The sequence below is a fragment of the Gadus macrocephalus genome, chromosome 1 (genome assembly GCF_031168955.1).
Source record: "Gadus macrocephalus chromosome 1, ASM3116895v1".
Classification (NCBI taxonomy): Eukaryota; Metazoa; Chordata; class Actinopteri; order Gadiformes; family Gadidae; genus Gadus; species Gadus macrocephalus.
The window spans coordinates 6,445,023-6,465,226 of NC_082382.1; the positions used below are offsets into that span (position 1 = coordinate 6,445,023).

At 45.0% G+C, this 20,204-nt stretch overlaps 1 protein-coding gene and 1 long non-coding RNA gene across 2 annotated transcripts; one reads left to right on the plus strand and one right to left on the minus strand.

Annotated features, from left to right (window-relative positions):
• Window positions 1-9,415: 9,415 nt before the first annotated feature.
• si:dkey-150i13.2 (mitochondrial carnitine/acylcarnitine carrier protein) lies at window positions 9,416-20,149 on the plus strand. Its single transcript, XM_060056173.1, has 8 exons — window positions 9,416-9,742; window positions 11,655-11,747; window positions 11,879-12,006; window positions 13,453-13,543; window positions 15,008-15,125; window positions 15,282-15,354; window positions 15,449-15,558; window positions 19,957-20,149. Exons 1-8 carry the CDS (start codon window positions 9,629-9,631, stop codon window positions 20,091-20,093), a joined length of 864 nt encoding a protein of 287 aa, XP_059912156.1. The 5' UTR covers window positions 9,416-9,628; the 3' UTR covers window positions 20,094-20,149.
• Window positions 17,007-17,554, minus strand: LOC132461432 (uncharacterized). Its single transcript, XR_009526617.1, has 2 exons — window positions 17,349-17,554; window positions 17,007-17,297 (listed from the first exon to the last, which is right to left on the minus strand). It is a non-coding gene; the product is annotated as an uncharacterized LOC132461432 (long non-coding RNA).
• Window positions 20,150-20,204: the final 55 nt, after the last annotated feature.

Sequence of the window (20,204 nt, forward strand, 5' to 3'; positions counted from 1 at the left end):
GATAGGACCCACGTGAGATTTACGAAACCTTCGTATCACACCAATCCCAGCGTACGAAGGATCTTGGTGTTGATAAATACGGCGGCTGAGATCGATCGTAATTAACGTAACACGCCCATATAAAAAGCACGTCTTCAGAAGTCTCGCCCCTAACTTTTACGACATGGAGAAACGTCCAACGGTAAAATAGAGGAATTTTTCCGAGACCCAAATGGAGACGCTCGGGTCACTGGTGGATGCGAACCGTCTGGTTTTATTTGGTAGCCTATAGCTGGCATTAAAGGCCAGCAAAAGAATGCTATATGGAAGGAAATAACTGTTGCAGTGAATAGTGTTTCCAATGTTCGTCGGGCTACGGAAGAGGTTTGTTAATTAAATTGATTAAATAATAAATTAAATGTACAACTTCTGTTATCCAGCTTAAAACATTTCACATATATGCTATTGTTTGCATTCCGTTAGTTATTTAATTCCGAATAAGGTGAAGAAAAAATGGTCCGACATGAAGCTCAGCACCAAAAAACGTGTTGCGGCTGTGAAGCCGGCCAAGCAAGAAACGGGAGGAGGCCGGTGCAGTGCGACTGCAGCGTAACTCACCGAGATGACTCTGACCATGTAGTGCGCCCTGATGTAGACGATGCCCAACGTTGCTATTTTGGAAAATAAAAGAATCGTTCGTGCCCCCAGGCCATCGGGCTACCATGTTCAGGATTGACATTCTGGCATCGCAAATAATCGGAACATTAACTGAATGGTAGCTTTTGCGGTTGATGTACGCGTAATCATTAATAGATGGTTCATACGCACATGGGTACAATCAACCGCACCAATCACATTTGGAAACCTAGCAATAGCATAAAAATCCCGTTTGATTCCAGTTTGCTGATCGTTATTATATGGGAATTTAATATAACGTTCGGAGAGGGACATTATAGCTGCCAAAACTGCTGGCATGGTTCGGCTAATACTTGGCTGGGAAATAGCAGACCTGTCCCCGATCTCCCGCTGCAAGATCCCGGTGGCCAAAAATCCCAAGGTAGAGCAAACCTGCACAGGTATTGCGTTTGATCGCCTAGTTTCTCGCCTTAACTGTGGCTCCAAAGCATTGCATAGCTCCATCAGGAGATGCCTTGGGAGACGAAAACGACTCAAGAGCCATTCATCGCCCTCCTTAAAAAAATCGGCGCGGTCTCGAAAAACTCTCGTCTGTGCGTTGAGGTCCTTAACAGAGCCAGATCTGCCATCGCTGAGACACGACCACCTATTTGGCAAAGCTCCTGTTAATATAGACAGCTGAATAAACATTTCACCTGTCACATTCTAATTATTTTCATAGCAAAACTGTTTTTTGATTGTAATTGTTTGAACGGCTGGGCCAATTTATTTAGTAATTAATACAGATGTTGAACATGGGCTACTTGTGCTGCACTATTCATCATTGAAATACCCGTATGTTGCGCCAAAAAAACTTGCGTACACGAGCTCAGACCTGACGTGAGATTTCATCGCAGCCTGCGCTCACGTTCAAATTGATAAATGCCAAGCTCAACGTTGAAATGAGCGTACGTCCATTTTACGCACGTTTTCTGTCGTACGCTCGTTTGATAAATGAGGGCCATTGTGAGGGAGGGGATGAACAGGACCGCACATTTTACCCCCAACATAATGATTTATATATATGTATATATATTTATCTTTTACACATTATTGTGTTCATGCTGCACATCACCTGGGGGACTTTTATTTGGGCTGCTCTAGATTGAGGACCCAGGCAGGTGATGTTCAGATCTCTTATGTATACGGTTGGCTGCAAATGATCCGTGGCCCGGTGTTCCATACTGCCATGCAGGAGCTCTGCCTGAGCGAGCGTGGGGATGGCTGGTTTAACCTGTGCTCACTGATTAGTCAATGTGAAACAGGTGTGCAGCCTCACCCAGCCCTAGAGTCCAATCAGAGGCCACCAGGTGAGGCTGCTTCAACCAGCCATCATACACATACACACACACGCGCACACACACACACACACACACACACACACACACACACACACACACACACACACACACACACACACACACACACACACACACACACACACACACACACACACACACACATACTTAAGATAAGCTGTTTATCTAAAAATATATGGGCCAATTGCTCTGTCAGTTAGCATTGCTGCACAGTTCTAAATCAAAACAACCCGTTGCTTCCGGACCCTCCCTCACATTGTCCCCCCCCCTTCTCGTGAGACAATCCCCCATTAACCTCCACTAATAACATTAGTGCATAACCCAACACATGAGAACATTCGTACTGCTGCTGAACGCATAATAACAGAACCACATGAACCCAGCTCGTTACACAGCTCCCCCCAAACAAAGTCCCTCGTCCCGAGGGACTACACAAAGTCTCTGAAACGGGCCGGCCGACTTCCCTGTCTCCGCGACCGCGTGGGGGACGCAGGCGCATCTGCCCGGTGGTTGGGGCAACGCCCCTGTGCAGTGAAAGGTGACTGCGGTGGGAAGGGGGAAGGAGGGATGTGAACAGGGGGTTTAGACACTGTCTCTGGGGAAGTATGTGCAGGGGAAATGGGACTTGGATAGGGCTCATGTGCCCCTGTGTAGCTGCATGCAGCGGTTGCGCCGTCGCCCCTCCGGGCGGGCACCTGGGACTCTGAGCTTGGGGAAGGGAGGGAGTCCCCTCTGTACGGGGCCAACCTGTCTCTGTGGAGCGCAACCTTCTTCCTGCGGGGGCGGTACACCCACACCAGCTCTCCAGCTTGGAAGTGTCTTCCCTTCGACGTTATGTCGTAGTTCCTTTTTTGTTTCATGCCCGCTTTCTCCAGCTGGTCCCGGGCAAAGATATGGGCGGACTCCATCCGATCCTGGAGTCTCCTGGCGTACTCTCTCCCCGGAGGAACAGCAGGGGTGTCAGGGGGCTTGCCAAAGGCCACCTCCACGGGCGTCCGTAGCTTCCGCCCCAACATGAGGAGGGCAGGCATGCATGAGGTGGACTCCTGAACAGCGGACCTGTAGGCCATGAGGACGAAGGGCAGGTGCGTGTCCCAGTCCCGTTGATGTTCCGCTGTGAGGATTGCCAGCTGCTTTCCCAGGGTCCTGTTGAACCTCTCGACGAGGCCGTCGCTCTGGGGGTGCAGGGCTGTGGTCCGGGTCTTATGCATGCCCGTGCGCTCACACATGGCGGCGAAGACCCGCGACTCAAAGTTCCTCCCTTGGTCACTATGGATGGTTTCTGCCACCCCGAACCTGCTGAACATGCCCTCTACCAGAGCGTCAACCACCGTCTCTGCTTCCTGATCTGGTATTGCGTACGCCTCAGGCCATTTTGTAAAAAAGTCCATGGCGACCAAAACGTACCGGTTGCCTGCGTCCGTGCGGGGGAATGGGCCCATGACGTCCACAGCTACTCTTTCCATGGGAGCCCCCAACGCCTGTTGTTGTAGTTGTGCGCGGGACTGATCTGGGGGGCCCTTGTAGGACGCGCAGAGGTCGCAGCGGCGACAAAAGTCCTCTACGTCCCTTCTTTTTTTCTTTATCTTTTTATTTGTGAGACAGGTAACATAGACTTGTCCCACAGCGCACCACAACCCCCCTCCCAACCTGACAAACATAGCAAAGATGACAATACAATAATAACAAAGGCACAAAACAAACAAAATAAATTAAATTAAAAATAAAAATAAACACACAGAAGCAGACTATATATCATAACAATAACCACAGCATTATCTATACTTTGTTGGTAGGTCAATTATAGATCAGAGCATATAGTTGTTATTTTTTAACACTTCAATTAATGGTTGCTCTGTTTAACTGAGACATCAGTGGAGACCAAAGTTCTTGGAACATTTGTCCTCTATTATGCTTTTCAAAAGTCAGTTTTTCTAGTGGGAGAAGATGGGCTATCTGATCCTGAAACATTGCAACAGTTGGTGAGGAGTCATTTTTCCACAACAGAAGAATACATTTCTTGGCAAAATATGTCATAATAATTAATAGTCTGTATTTTTTTGAGTCTGTTCGAATATCTGGTAAATCATTTAATAGGTAAACACACGGAGATGCATTGAATTGTATTTCCAAGACTGACTTTGTGAATGAGTGAACCGAGTTCCAAAAATCCTTCAATTTTTCACAGTGCCAAAACATATGCATATATGTCCCCTGTTTGTTTTTACATCTAGGACAGTTCAAGGAGTTTTCTCTGGAGATCTTATGCATTTTTATTGGAGTTAAATACAATTTCTGGATAAATTTAAAATTGGCTTCTTTGATTTTGTTACTTGTGAAAGGAAAGTGTATTCTGTCAATAATATTTTGCCAGGTGTTTTCATCAAGTTTCATTGCAAGGTCAGTTTCCCAAATCTTCATCAAAGGTACAAAGGATGATTGACAATCTTTATAGAATATGTTGTATAGTTCACTAATTTTACCTTTGATTGTGGTTGACAGCATTAGTATTTCTTCAATTTCGTAAAGATCAGATCTTAGCATGTTTTCTCTTCTGAGTGACTGTATAACATTCCGCATTTGTAAGTACCTAAAGAAATCTGTATTTGGAATGCCGTATTCTATTCTTAACTCTATAAAGGATTTCAACTGCATATTTCTATGAAACAAGTCCTTGAATTGCTTTATTCCCAACTGAGCCCATTTTTGTATATTAATCGACGCTAGGACTTTGTCTAGATCTGGGTTACGATACATAGGAGAAAATGTGGAAGCATAATTGGTAATACCAAGTTTTTTTGAACTGTCCTTCCAAGCTCGAAGTGTATTAACAATAGTGAAACAGTCACTTATGTCCTTTATTTTGTTAAATTGTTTTATAAATATGAGAGAGTCCAAAGGTAAAGGGTCAACTAATTTGGCTTCCATTTTAATCCATTGTGAGTCCTGTCTTCCCAGTGACCATGTCACTACATTTCGTAACTGAGCTGACCAAAAATAATATTGAAAATTGGGAAGACCGAGACCCCCCATGGATTCCGGCTTCATAAGAGTCAGTAGTTTTATCCTGTGCATCTTGTTGCACCAAATACATTTAGAAATTTGTCTATTTAAAGCATTAAAAAAATCTGTAGATAGGTAACACGGTAACATTTGAAACATAAAATTTAATCTTGGAAGGACGTTCATTTTTATCACATATATTCTTCCTAATAGTGATAGAGGAAGTGTGGACCATTTACACAGATCGTTTTTTATCTTTTCTACAAGGGGACAGTAATTTTCTTTATACAAGTTCTCCAGCTGCGGTGTAATGTTTATTCCCAAGTATTTAAACCCTTCAGGAGTCCAGTTAAAAGGATACGAGTCGAGCATTGTTTGTGTTGGCATCATGTGCAAGAGACAGGCGTTAGATTTGTTGAAGTTTATTTTATATCCTGAATATTTTCCAAATTGTTGAATTTCATTATATAAGTATGTTAACGACTGTTCTGGTTCTTTTATGTATAAAATTATATCATCTGCAAATAAAGATATTTTATGTTCCTCGTTATTGATTTTCAGTCCTTTAATATCATTATTGTCTCGTATACATGATGCCAACAATTCAACTACGATCACAAACAACGAACTTGACAAAGGACACCCTTGTCTTGTTCCTCTTCTTAATACAAAGAAGTCTGACGAAGTCCCATTTGTAATAACAGCGGCTTTGGGGTTATTATAAATTGATTTAATCCACGCTAGAAAATTCTGTCCCATATTGAGTTTTTCAAGAATAGCGAAAAGAAAGCTCCATTCGACACGGTCGTATGCCTTCTCCGCGTCCAGTGCAAGGAGCAGAGAGGGGTTCCGACCAGTGTCAAAATGGTTTATTACATTCAAGAGTCTCCTTATGTTGTCAGCAGAATACCTCCCCTTTATAAAACCTGCTTGGTCTGGATTAATTAATTTAGGTAAAATGTCTTCTAACCTTTTTGCTAGTAGTTTAGTTATAATTTTGTAATCATGGTCTAAAAGGCTAATAGGTCTATATGACGCACACTTTAAAGGGTCTCTACGTCCCTTCTGACCCGCCCCCAGTAAAACCTCTGACGAAGCCGGCGGAGTGTTTTTGCTACTCCGAAGTGCCCCGCTCCTGCGGTCCCATGGGATGCTCTCAGCACAGTCTCTCAGTGAACTGGGGACTATCACCTGCCACCATTCTTCTCCCGTAGCAGGTTCCTTCCAGGCTCTCTGCAGCACTCCATCCCTCACTCTCAGCGCCTCAAACATAGTTCACATGCCTTTCGTTGCAGTGGAGCTCCCAGTCACCTCCTCCCAGGGTGGTCTCTGTCCTGCCTCAACCCACTGTCACACCGGTTGTATGTCCATGTCCTGCTCCTGCTGTGTCTGCCAGTCGGCTGCGTCAACCATCTGCATTCCGCGGCAGACTGGTCCGGCCCCCTTGTGCATGGGGCATGTCTCCTCCTCGATACGGAGCTATCTCTCACGCGCTTCTCTCCGCTCACAGTACTGGCACCCTCCCAGTGCGCAGGGGCGTCGGGACAAGGCATCGGCGTTGGCGTGGCTGGCTCCGGCCCTGTGTACCACCGTGAAGACGTAGGACTGCAGCGTTTCAATCCAGCGCGCAGCTTGGCCCTCTGGTTTTCTGAAGGACATCAGCCACTGCAGTGCCGAATGATCTGGCCTTACAGTGAAGGGCCGGCCACACAGGTAGTACTTGAAGTGCTTAATCGCCGCCACCATGGCGAGGAGCACTCGGCGCGTGACGCAGTAGCGGCGCTCAGCCTTGTTGAAGGTTTTGCTGAAATACGCCACCAATCTCTCCCCCTTTGGCCCCGCCTGAGCCCGCACTGCACCCATGCCCAAGTCGCTGGCATCCGTGTCCAGAGTAGACTGCAACCCGGGGTCCGGGGGGGTGAGGACGGGGGCCTCAGTCAGTGCCTTCTGGAGGGAGCTGAAGGCCTTGTTGGCACTGTGGCGTCCAGGTGATGTCCCTGTCCTTCTGCAGCAGGTGGTGCAGGGGGGCAGCTGTGCAGGAGAAACTTCGCACAAACTTCGCACAAACTTTGCACAACGACAGCTCTTCAGCTGTCGTTGGTCAGTTGGTGTCGGCCAGTCTCTCACTGCATGCACTTTCTCCTCCAGTGTGCTGATGCCTTCTCCCCCCAGTCTGTGACCCAAAAACTCCACCTCCTTCCTCATGAAGCGGCATGAAGCGGCACATTCCATACAGTGGCAATACTTTATGTGCTTCTCATAAATAAAAGCAAAAGGATAGTAGGTGTTAGGCATCAAGGAAATAAAGGCATGCAAACTTGATCCTAATAAGTTCTGTTCAGTTCTGTTTTTTATCGGATAAAAAAAACCCTGCTGTGAAGAACTTTTAGATTCCCAACGCAGTGCACGTGAGCGGTCGCTGTCGGGAACACACGTAAGCGTGAGCGTCATCACTGGTGACACGTCTCGTTATCACCAGGATGATGAGCGCCTATAGATTGGCGCGTTTCATGGTTTGTTCCTGAATCCTCGGACGCCAGCCTTCCGAGTCGGAAGTCAGAAATCTCCCAGCTTTCTTGCGGTACTTCTCAGACACCCCCCCCTTTTTGTCTTCATCTCTCGGAATTCTGAGAGTAGACCGAGAGCAGTGATGACGCTCGCAAGAAAATGGCTGTGCCCGTGAAGAGATTTATTTTCTTTGTATTTGATGTTGGTCATTTTAATGTTGATTTTAAATGCTCTTACACACGCTCTTATACATTGCTACTTTATTCCGGTCACCAATTTATGCATTGCACGGTCTTGCTGTGTGTGCAATACAATGTAAAGTGGTGTTGTTTGTTTTCGAGCTGGTTTGCTAAAGAGGCTAATGTAGCTAACAATAAACAACGACTAGCCAATTTCATGACACAATCACAAAAACAAAATAATTGAAAACCTTGACTGAAGACTCGGGTCACGTGCACTGAGTGCACAGCAGAGCATGCACTGGAAGCCGGAAGACCATCCCATCATTTCATGGGGGTTGTTGAAAGGATTGGCATGGTTTAATACAGGCCCACGACATCCAATTATACTGATCATTGTTTTGGTCAAAGCACTTGATTTATTGATTGCTCTTTGCATGTAAGGAGAATTTCAACAAAGCCTTCAGTGTTTCGCCTTTCAATAAGGATGCTCAGAGTCTGATAAAGTTCCGGTAACAGGGCACAGGACACCTATTCAGAGTGGAAAAGGAGCTGTAACAGTTGGTTGGCCTGTTGATTAAACCGACAGTGCATTCTGTCCTATGGCTGTTTATGTTGGACTGGAGAATGGTAATCAGTATAACACTAACACTACTGGAGGCCTACTGACCCCGCTGGGAGGACGGGGGTATGTGTTGCGCTCACTACATGTGGAACAACGAGAAAGTTGGTGTCACACTACACCAAATTTTTATCTGAATAGTTATTAAAGACAAGGTGGTGGATTTTTCCTGGGAGTTTTCTACCTAAGAGTTTGGGTTTGTCAAAAGATCAGAGGCCTAGATCTGAAAATGTTATGTAAATTTAAACATAATTTAACATTACTCATGTTCAAGAGTATTAATTCCTTTTGTAGGTGATGTAGGTAATGATTAACACAGGTAGATTATATAGGTTAACAGTGAAAAACACCATAAGTAGTTGTAGAAGTAGTTACAAAACTACAATTATTCTTCATTAACACCTATGAGCATTAACATGGACACCTATTCGGCATTCATTAATTCTCTCTGAGGCATACTGAAAGACAATATTAACAAACCAATAACAAACACTTTTATTCTGCAACAACGCTTTTCTCACTGAACTGGAGTCGAGGCTAGACCTAAACACTATAGCTATAATGCATCCTTACCCATAGAGATCTCAGACACACAAAGACTTTATAAATGCAGAATGTATTTATAAACTGCCATTTCCCTTTTATGTCATAATTATATATTATGTTTACAATTTCTAAAAGAACGTAGGCTAATATGATTATACTTTTAAAATAAAAGATGGTTGCAATGCCTCCTGTTTGCCAAAATTATAGACAGTCTGTTCTTAGTTGAGTAGGCCTGCTTTCACTGGCAACAAGTTGGATAGCTATCAGGATAGGCTATTCACTTCAGGACTTTTATTTTTCTCTTATTTTTCCCTTTAGAAAGCTTTATTGAATCAGTCTATTGAATCAGTACTGGAGAAGGTCAGGGTCTTCAGGTCAAAGTACAGCAGGCAACAGGCAGGGGTCAGTGCTGAGAGAGAGAGAGAGAGAGAGAGAGAGAGAGAGAGAGAGAGAGAGAGAGAGAGAGAGAGAGAGAGAGAGAGAGAGAGAGAGAGAGAGAGAGAGAGAGAGAGAGAGAGAGAGAGAGAGAGAGAGAGAGAGAGAGAGAGAGAGAGAGAGAGAGAGAGAGAGAGAGAGAGAGAGAGAGAGAGAGAGAGAGAGAGAGAGAGAGAGAGAGAGAGAGAGAGATTCTTATGTCCACCAGTCAAAGAAAAGAAAAAAGTGAACAGTGAGATAATGTAGACGCAGCTTGATAATTGGAGGCAGCCCGCTGGACTCTAGAGGCTGAACGACACCCCGTCCCCGTCCATGTGATCCCAGTAGGGAATGTGTGTGATCGGTTTGACTCTGAAGCTGACATGGGGGACGGGGAGGCTGCCGGTCAGCGGGTCTCACCGCTGAAGAACTTCGCGGCGGGGGGCGTCGCCGGAGCGTGTCTCCTGCTCGCCGGACACCCGCTTGACACGATCAAGGTGAGACTTGTCTGAGGTCTGGGCTGATGCCTTCTGTCCTATACCGATCCATACACAAGGCGTTCTTTTCTCTTTTTTCCTTTAGTATAGAAAATAAACTGACGTGGTCGACGTGGTGAAGGCATGTTCTTTTACTAACACGAGTTTGCGATTAGATGTCTAGGAGGGTTATCTACTTTAAATCCGGGTTAATCTTGCTAATCTCCCTGTCAGAGGAAACGTTAAAGGCAACTTTTTTTTTACCATCACTGCCATGGCAGTGATGGTTAATATCGACCAGGACCTCCATGCTGACTCAGAGAGCTCAGCACCCAGACCCCGGCACACCCTTCACCGATCATGCATCGAGGATTATGGTGTCCTTTTACCACATTCACCCACAGCGGTTAGGGTTAGGGTTAGAATACTACTGTCATCTATAACGTTATAGAGGAAAAGTAACTATAAGGTAGTAAACATCTTGGGGATAGTCATGTGGCCGTGGTTGTTGTTAATGTTAGATCGTGTTGGATTGGTAGCACATTTATTTGTAGGTCTTTAAAGCAGGAGTGTCCACCGTCCTGTCATTGAAAAATAATGCACACCGTGCACGTTATTGACCAATCAGAATCAAGAATTCAACAAACGTCATCATAAAGTCCTACTATTCAAATGTTATACTGCAGCACATGTGTGTGCAATGTGCATAGCTCAAGAAGTGGAGACTGCTTTAGGGTTAGGTATACAAAGTTTAAATCTTTTGTCACGACACACTGCATATGTGCCAAAGTTACAGGCCTGATACAGGAGTTGCAGGTAAATATATTATACCAGCATTTGTTAGGCATTCAAGGGTATACATTAATAATCATCAATTAAAAACAACATGTTGTTTGGGTGTTCATAATGACACTATATATTTATAGATGCACTTGACATAACCTGCCTGCCTGCAAAGTCATATCTGTTGTTGTCACCTTCAAAGCCTATTCCAACACTTGGCATCGACAGAGTGCCCTCCTAACTCACATTAATACCCCGTCCTATTGTCCTGACCATGGCCCAACATAGGGCAAGTACCTGGCAGATAATACTGGATCCAGCAAGCCAGAAAAGACCTAGAGACCCTCAATGAACTGAATCATGTTCCCCCCCTCAGCCTGGGCTCAGACCTGAGCTCCAATCCATCTATCAGGAGTCGAGAATCAGAACCTCCCCCCCTCCTATCAGGAGTCCAGAATCACCCGGGGCTCAGAACCTCCCCCCCCTCCAACAGGAGCAGAAGCAGCCGTTGGGGTGTGTCCCTCGTTATCAGTCTGTCTCCATGCTCCATACTCATACAGCACTTACACTACCGTCCTCAAACCAACTCGACAATAACCGTCTGGGTGTGTCTGACTTCAGAAAGAGGGGGGGGGGGGGGTTGGACCCCAAGTGCTTCAGCACGGCACATAGTAAAAGTCTGATACCTTCAAAGGTCCCATTTTGTTTTGACACAGTGCTCCTCGTTATATCCCTAATGGTGGGATAAGATATGGTTATGGGAGTTACAAAATTGATCTGTGCTGTTCTCAGAGAACCCTGTTTTGATAGCCTAGCAACCATGTGTTTGGTAGGGATTATCTGTTACCAGTGGTAACGAGGTAATGATCCTACCTGATCAGGGCATAAGGGAGACACGCACGCACTCACGCACACACGCACACATGCACACACACACACACACACACACACACACACACACACACACACACACACACACACACACACACACACACACACACACACACACACACACACACACACACACACACACACACACACACACACACACACACACACACACATCCTTCTCCTAACATTTCGGATGTAATGTTTTGTGACTTCTCCTAACATTTAGGATCTGCTGTGTTTTGACTTCTCCTAATACCAGGTGAGGTTACAGACTCAGCCCAAAGCTTCCCCCGGCCAGCTCTTACTCTACAGAGGAACTTATGACTGCTTCCACAAGACCATCTCCAAAGAGGTGAACACATGCTACTTCACCCACACACACACACACACACACACACACATAAATATTGAAATGCATATGTCGTGTGCATGGTGTGTTATTGTGTGCATGTGTGTAATGCATGTGTCTCTGCTTGTGGTCAGGGGATCCTGGGCCTGTACAAGGGCATGGGGGCTCCCCTGGCTGGAGTTGCTCCTATGATGGCCATTAGTTTCTTTGGCTTCGGTTTGGGGAAACAGCTTCAGCAAGGCAACTCTGGCAAAGCACTGACGTGAGTACCACCACATACTCAATATCTACGCTCAGCCATCCGCCTTGTAAAACGGTATCATCAAGAAGATCAACTCTCCAGCCTCAGGAGGAACGAGACGTTGTAAAGGGATGTTTCAGTGCCAGGTTGGCGGGTGGGGAGATGTTGTGGTTTGGTTCTAGTGATCATCCCGCCTCTCTAGCGCCTTTGTGGTAGAAATTAACCTTACATTCTATGTTAAACTATGATTATTATTAGGCCTACATATCATATATATATTTTAATGGTGGAAAAGAGCTGATCACCTTTAGCCTAGATGGTATGTGCCATGTGAAACCAGTGAGTAAGTCCAGTTCATTCCCATCTGATGGGCCATGTGGCACATCAGTCAGAGAGTCCAGTCTACTCCCATTTTGATGTACTCTCTGAAGACAATGCTTACATTCACACGTGTGCATCATCTCTGTTTGTATAAGGATAATATATGTTCTAAGGTCACATTGGGACTCAGAAGACATAAGAGAATGCTGACATCCACACAGTATGACCCTGATGGGAAATTCTATATTTGAGGAAAGTCCAACTTTGTATTGTGTAAGAATCGGGGATATAAGGAGCTGTCCGGGATTCATTCGGTAGTGTGTATTCGAGGATACCATTCGGCTTTGTTGTCTCTCGTTTGCGGGTGGCAATAAACTCTCCATCTATACTTGACCTGGACTCCCCGATTCCTCTTGCTTTTAGCTAGTTGAAGTGAATTAGATAAGTTGTTATTATTAATGCTACAACACCTTCAGTTGCTTTTCGCAGATGGCCGTTCCTATGAGCTCGCTGTCTGTCGTCTGACTTATCAGAATAGCAGAACAAGAGTTATTTATAACTGCGTGCCTGTTGCCCTCCCCTGGTCTATCATTGGCCCGTATCTGCCCCACCCCCTGCTGAAGGGTCTGCCAATGCTACACACACAGGGACCCTCTGGCTTGGACAGTCATATTAACATTAGAATATGTCTGTAGTCCGTTTGGAGCCATGTCATTTGATTTGTTAGACTGGGCCGCCCATTCTGCCGGTGATTTGAATTCGCCCTGCAGAAGGGTCTCGAGAAGACCAACGTGCAATCTACGATGCTTGGTCTGGCAATAGCCAGGCTAGTGATTTGTACCCATGAGGGCACGTTGTTTATCAGTATACACTTTTTCTAATGTCATTTTATATGATGTGTTATTCCAACTCCAAAATAAACCTAAATGATAAGCTAACAAATACATAGATGATTTTTTTCTCATGTGATAGGGTCTCTTACAATAGGCAGATGAGTAAATAGATTGAATGAAATTGAAATGTTTTAGATAGAAATCCAACACTTAAATCTCCAATCTAAATGAACCATTGTATATGATTCCCATTGTATTATGAAGAAGTGACCGTTCTATGGTTGACCTTTCCATGGTTCTCTGTTGTCTTCAGGCCCGTGCAGATCTTCCTGTCGGGCTGCCTGGCGGGGGTGTTCACCACAGTGATAGTGGCTCCAGGGGAGAGGATCAAGTGCTTACTGCAGGTGAGGGTGGATGTTAAAGGGGTGGTTCGGAAGTTTGGACATCGGACCACATTTCCAATTGAGCCAGTGTGTTATTGATCATTGGAGACCGTTTTCAAAACGTTTCATTCAGTCCTTCTAGTTACAGATATCGCCTGGGCTAGGCTAGCGCAAGAAGACGAGGCTAATAAATGACAACGCCAGACTATTGGTGCAAATGTCTGTTGATGAATAATGTTAGAAATAAAACCACCATTGCATCGCATTGCACTTAGTTTATACTTTTCCAGTAGTTGGTAGCAGGCTACGGCAGCGGCGGAAAGATATTACCTAGTCAGCCTTGGCACCTACTACTAGGTGTCCCGACTGGAGTGCACTTCTCTGATAAGTTCTGCTGTAGTGAATTGGTTGCTACACAACTAACCTGAGCAAAATACAATTCCGCCGCAGCTGAGAAAGTAGTCCCTCAAAATGTAAAGTGGACATTGCTATGCAAGGATAGTTTTATATCTAACATTATTTTATCAACAAAGAGGACATTTACATTGATAGTCTGGCGATAACCCTAACCCTAACCCTAACCAGTTTTTATTAGCAGGCTAGCAGAAACCGTCGACTTGCGCAAGCCTAGCACCAGCTTTGAGTTTTGAAAATGGTCTCCAATGATAAAAAACACACTGACTCACTTGGAAATGAGGTCCAATGCCAAAATTACGAACTACCCCTATAAAGATCCCATATCATGCTTTTTTAGGGTTAATAATTGCATTTGGGGATACTGCTAGAATAGGATTGCATGCCTCCATGTGAGAAATACCCTGTATCTTTCTCACACTGTTAATTTTCTGCAAAACCAATTTCAGCGTCAAAAACTGTCTATTTTGTATAATTTCGCATTAAGGCCTGCCTCCCGAGTAGCCCAGTCTGCTGTGATGGTCAGCATGCCCACTCTGTTAGGATGGGTCGAACGCTTTGCATGTGTGTCGGCAATTCTAAGCCCTGAGAAGTTGTAAACATTGCGGGTAGCCGGGAGGCGGGACTTCTGCACTTCAGCACTGCCACTGCACAGTCTGACATCATACTGTTACGGAAGTAAAGTCTGAGCGCAAACAAGCTGTTTCACGCACTTATTAAGGGGCGTTATTTTGGTTTCGAATACTCATCCCGGCTCGGATTTTGATCCTTCGAGCTTAGCAGACGTAAAAAACATGTATACATCTGTCATATAACAAGCAAAGGGAAAAGTCGAAAAAGCATGATATCACCCTTCTAACGACCAGTATGTTTTAGCTGCTTTCTGCCGGGACAGAGAAGCGGGGCAGGGAAGTTAATCGAAGAATAGAGGGAATGACTTGTAGCATAGGACTACAGGTGGTAGTTGAACCTGCATGGCTACAAGGTGTACCGCCCACATAGTCAGCAGACTTGATGAAAGCTGTCAGGGCCGACCCTAATGCTGTGTGTTTCTGCATGTCTCTGTTGCAGGTGCAGGCTAGCGGTGGAGCAGTTAAATATGCAGGTCCTATTGACTGTGCTCTGAGGCTCTTTAAGGAGCAGGGGATACGCAGTGTCTACAAAGGCACCCTGCTTACTCTGATCAGAGGTACTTAACCAGTGTGTGTGTGTGTGTGTGTGTGTGTGTGTGTGTGTGTGTGTGTGTGTGTGTAGGCAGATGTTTTATTTGCACACATTGAGACAATACTTACATTGAGTCCAAAGGTCACATGTTCTAGCTCTCTGAACGCTCTGTCTCTCCCAGATGTGCCTTCTAATGGTCTCTATTTCCTGACCTATGAAACCCTTAAGAACCTCCTGACCACAGAGGGTCAAAGGTCAGTCAATAAAATACCAACAATACTAAACTAGGTCAAAGAACAGTCCGCACCATCAAAGAGACCTTTGACCTGCTGGTTGCTTCTCTCACAGCGTGTCCCAACTCAGCACTCCCAAGATCATCCTGGCCGGGGGCGTGGCCGGGATCCTGAACTGGACCATCGCCCTCCCCCCCGACGTGCTGAAGTCCAACTTCCAGACAGGTGAGTCCCGGAAGCAGCACAGGCACCAAGGCAGGGGAGTAGACGGATGGCATCATGTATCACCGTCATCGGGGGCTTCCACTCAATATTAGTATGAGTCCCAATAGGTCAATATCAGGTTGAGCTATGGTATATGAGCTACATATGGTATATGAAAGTATGTATAATGCAGATATATTTGAATCACGCCACACTATTCCTATAGCCCTCGCAATTTTGATCAAACATGATTGGCAGCATTATCCAAAGAAATACTCGTGCACAACGGCGCTACATCTGTGCCCGTTCTCAGAGTTTGTGCAAACCCTGTTAATTGTCCCGAACCTGCAGCCTATAGCAGTTTTGAGAATTTCTTTCAGAAATTTTCCATCCGGAAATTCGACCCTGAGGGTGATTCACTGTTGTTGCCTTACATGTGGACACCTGTGTCGCTCAGACATCAGTATAATCAATGGGGGGTTAAGGGGGGTGGGCTTGTAAGGGGCGGGATTTGACGTAGGGTCTAGGTTTGCAAGAGGCGGGATAAGTGCGGCCGCTGTCACTATAGTTTGTTTTGGTTTGACCACTGACAGCGTGGAGGCAGAACGGGCAGAACTGATCCTGATCATCTTAAATGTTGCTGCTACGATGTATCATATATTCCGTTGCATCCACAACATGCATCGTTGAAAGATTGGAGCATGAGTAAGAGACAAATAGAAAAAAACGACGTTGAAGAAAGGCGAACGACTGCGTTACCAGAGAAATAGATTGTTTTTGCTGTTTAGCCTGCATCGACGGCAGGGAAGGATCTGGGTAGACTGTTTTAAATAAGTCTGACATGGTTGTAAATAATAATAATACAAAAAACAATTTATATATTTTTTAACCATTCAGCGAACAAAAGACAAGAGGCTGATTATCATTCAGGGTGCCACTTAATGACATGCAGAAGCGTCATCCACACGCCCACTCAAGTGGTGTGAGAAATACAGACTTTCTCATCCTGATTCACACATAAGGTTATTTACATTTCCTCCGGAGAAAATATTACCTCAGGGGCAATGTTCCCTCAACATTTTTCAGCACTGAGCAATTCACAACAACGCGACCCTGCCGAAAATGACCAGGGGCCTGCGTTAGCCATAGGGGATTCAAAGAGATGACAGCAAATGCATCAATATGCCTGCAAGGTTGATATTTATTCAATATCCTTTATAATAGTTGGACTTTACTTACTTACTGCCCTTTATGCCTACTGGCATGTAGGGCAGCAACAAAGGATCTCCACTCCTGTCTGTTTTGGGCGAGCTTTTGGATAGAACTCCAGGTCTGCTTCATGGCTTTCAGTTCTTTCTCCACTGTTGGACGCCAGGTTTCTTAGGGTCGTCCTCTCTTTCGCTTGCCTTCAGGGGTCCAGTGTAGGGCGTTTCTTGTAATGTAATCCTGTTCTTTTTCGCATGATGTGGCCAATCCATCTCCACCGCCTTCTTGTAATGATGGTTTGATACTTTCTTGGTTTGTCCGAGCAAGTAATTGCTGGTTGGAGATGGTGTTAGGCCAGAAGATACGTACGATTATTCTGAGGTTTCTTGTGTGGAATGCAGAGATCTTGGAAAGGTCTTTCTCTGTCATCCTCCAGCATTCAGAGCTGTATAATAAAGTGGAGAGAACACAGCTCTTGTATAACTTGAGTTGGTGTTGATGCTATACTTCGTGGACTTCCACACATTGTTCATCATTCTGAATGTGTTTCTTGCCTTGTTGAGTCGGCTTTTGATGTCATTGCCTGTTCCTCCATCATATCTTACAGTGCTTCCCAGATATGAAAACTCTTCTGTTGTGGGTATATTTATTCCATTTATTTGTATAGATGGGAGATTTTGTGTGATTAAGGTCATCACCTCTGTTTTCTTCAGGCTTATGTTCAGTCCTATTTGTTGTGCAAATCTGTTGACACGGGATGTTTTTTCTTGTAGGTGCTTATGGGAAATGGTTGGACTTTGGGAACATTTTAATGATGGTGATTTACCAGTCAGTTTAGTTGGACTATTTCATCGAGCCACTCAGGTTGAAACGTTATGCAGACCCTTTTCCGGGGCACCTGCTCTGCCTTTCTTTTCGCCCTGGCAGGCGCGTAGCCACATTGAATTAGTATTTCTTGGTCAGAACTTGTTCTGTTGTGTTTCGTTATTTTGAGTGTTTGAGGGTTCAGGCTGTACAGACCGGTCTTTTTTTTTGTTACATGGTTACAAAGCTTCCATGCATGGATGATGCCTTTAATTCCCCCTGGGGATAAATAAAATAAAATAAATTATCAATGTGGCCTATTATTGTTTGCCATTAATCTTCTGATCTGTGATGAAATCACGTGTTGTTTGATTTTGGGCAAATTGCCCATATAAAAAATTAAAAATAGTGGCCCACCCTATTCCGCAAAAGTCCACCTTGTTGAAAAATCCTGCCTTTGCATATAACTGCTGGAGCATGGCCCGCAAAAAGTACCCTAAAGAATACTTTCTATGTAAACATTCTAACGTACCTCCGGCTTGGTTGTCAGACATGTCAGTATTTTAAATGTTTATTACCTAGCCTACATCGCCTTTGATGCTCCGATTTTTAACCCCTGAAAAAAAAGTTTGTGTGGTCTGAAAAATGTGTGCGGCCTGAAAGATCTATTGCGCGGCCGCTTCGACTGGCCTGCTCACACAGCTTAGAGGGAACATTGCTCAGGGGTAATATTTTTTCAGGAGAATTTCAGGGTACAAATGTCAGGATTTGTATTATATTGTATAGATACCTATGTATAATATGATATTATTTAGATATAGCGCTCCAGGACTCCCTCCGGACTGCAGGGAGTGAACGCTGATTGGCTGTTAGGTTACGTCCCTCGGGGAGTGAACGCTGATTGGCATTATGGGAGTTATATTATTTTAATACAGATTCATGTCTCCACCGGTGAAATTCTCCTTTAACCTCTGGTAGTGAAAGAACCAAGGCACACCATTGTTGTTTCTTTCACTTTAGCATTCATGTCACCAGATAGGAGAAGAAAGTCATGGTCGGGTACATTTGAAACCAACATTTGCAGTTGGGACAGAAGATGCTCACAATGGCAGAGGACAGAAGATATCAACTTAAAGGGTGTATGATATGGTCCATACACCAGTGGCCTCTCCCCTTGTTGTGAACTTGTCGTGGTGGAGAGGTTTGCGTGCTTCTATGATCCTGAGAGCTATGCTGGAGGGTCCTGGCAGGTTCACTCATTCCAGACTGGTTAGGGTGAGGAGTGAGGCAAAAGGCAGTACCTGGTACTCAAGGTTGGGCGTGGCACTTAGAACACCACCCGGTAAAAGAATACTGTTACAGAAACTACAAGGAGAAATCCTGTGGACACCTGGCCTGTTACCCCTGTTGCCTGACCCCCATACCCCAGTATGACCCCTTTCGATGAAAGCCGAAAGGAGATCAGGAGTGAGAAAGAGGGCCTACTAGGGCCTAAAACCAAGAACCGTATTGGAGCATGGAACGTCCGAACCATGTTTGAGACCACCAAGACAGCACAAGTCCTCAGTGAGATGAAGAGGTACCGCCTGGACATCCTGCAAAGGCAACTCAGGTGCCTTTGCCCAACTCTGTCCAATCTGGAGATCAAACATATACAGCCTTAAAACAAAGATGCTCCTATACAACAGCAATGTAAAGTCTGTTCTGCTGTACGGTTCAGAGAGCTGGCGGGTTTTTCAAACAGACATGAAGAGAATGGAAGTGTTCCATAATGGATGCCTCCGACGAATATGCCAGATCTTTTGGTCTAATAAGATCTCCAACAATGAACTGTACATGAAAACGGTAAGCTGGAGCATCACCAAGGACATGACGCATAGACGCCTGAGATGGCTAGGACATGTGTTGAGGACGGAGCAGGACCGCATCACAAAGGTCGCCTTAAGATGGACACCACCAGGCAAAAGAAAACCTGGGGGCCAGAACCACCTGGCGCAGAACTGTGACACAAGGGCTGAAACAGATGAACCTGTCGTGGGGAGAGGCCCAACATGCTCCCAGGGACCGTATGCAATGGAGGGTGCTCATTGAAGCTTTATGTCCCATAAGGGAAGGAGAGTAACTGGTTAGTTTAGTAATACTGTACACCAGTAGGATTTATTATTTTTACTATTTTGGGCAGCGTTCTTTGGTTATCGTGCTTGTGTTTGCATCCCTGATATGTCATTGTTGATACTGGGTGCTGCTTATTAATACACTGGGCTAAGTCTGTGAGCTCTGTATCACCTGTCTCAGTTAAGGAACAGAACATTAAAGACACTAAATAGTAAGTAAATAATAAGTTGAAATTACACGAAAAACATTGCAAAACTAGACATTGTGTGTGTGTGTGTGTGTATATATATACAGCTGCAGATGGAAAGTATAGAGGTCAAGTAGACGTCCTCAGAACCTTGCTCAGAGAAGAAGGACCAAGAGGCCTCTATAAGGGATTCAACGCAGTGTTTCTGCGAGCCTTCCCTGCCAATGCGGTGAGATTGATTTAATTTAGAAATTCCCTCATTCCATAAAAACAGACTAATTTCTTTACTTTGTTTTCTCTTTAAGCCTAAACCTCTCTCTCTCTCTCTCTCTCTCTCTCTCTCTCTCTCTCTCTC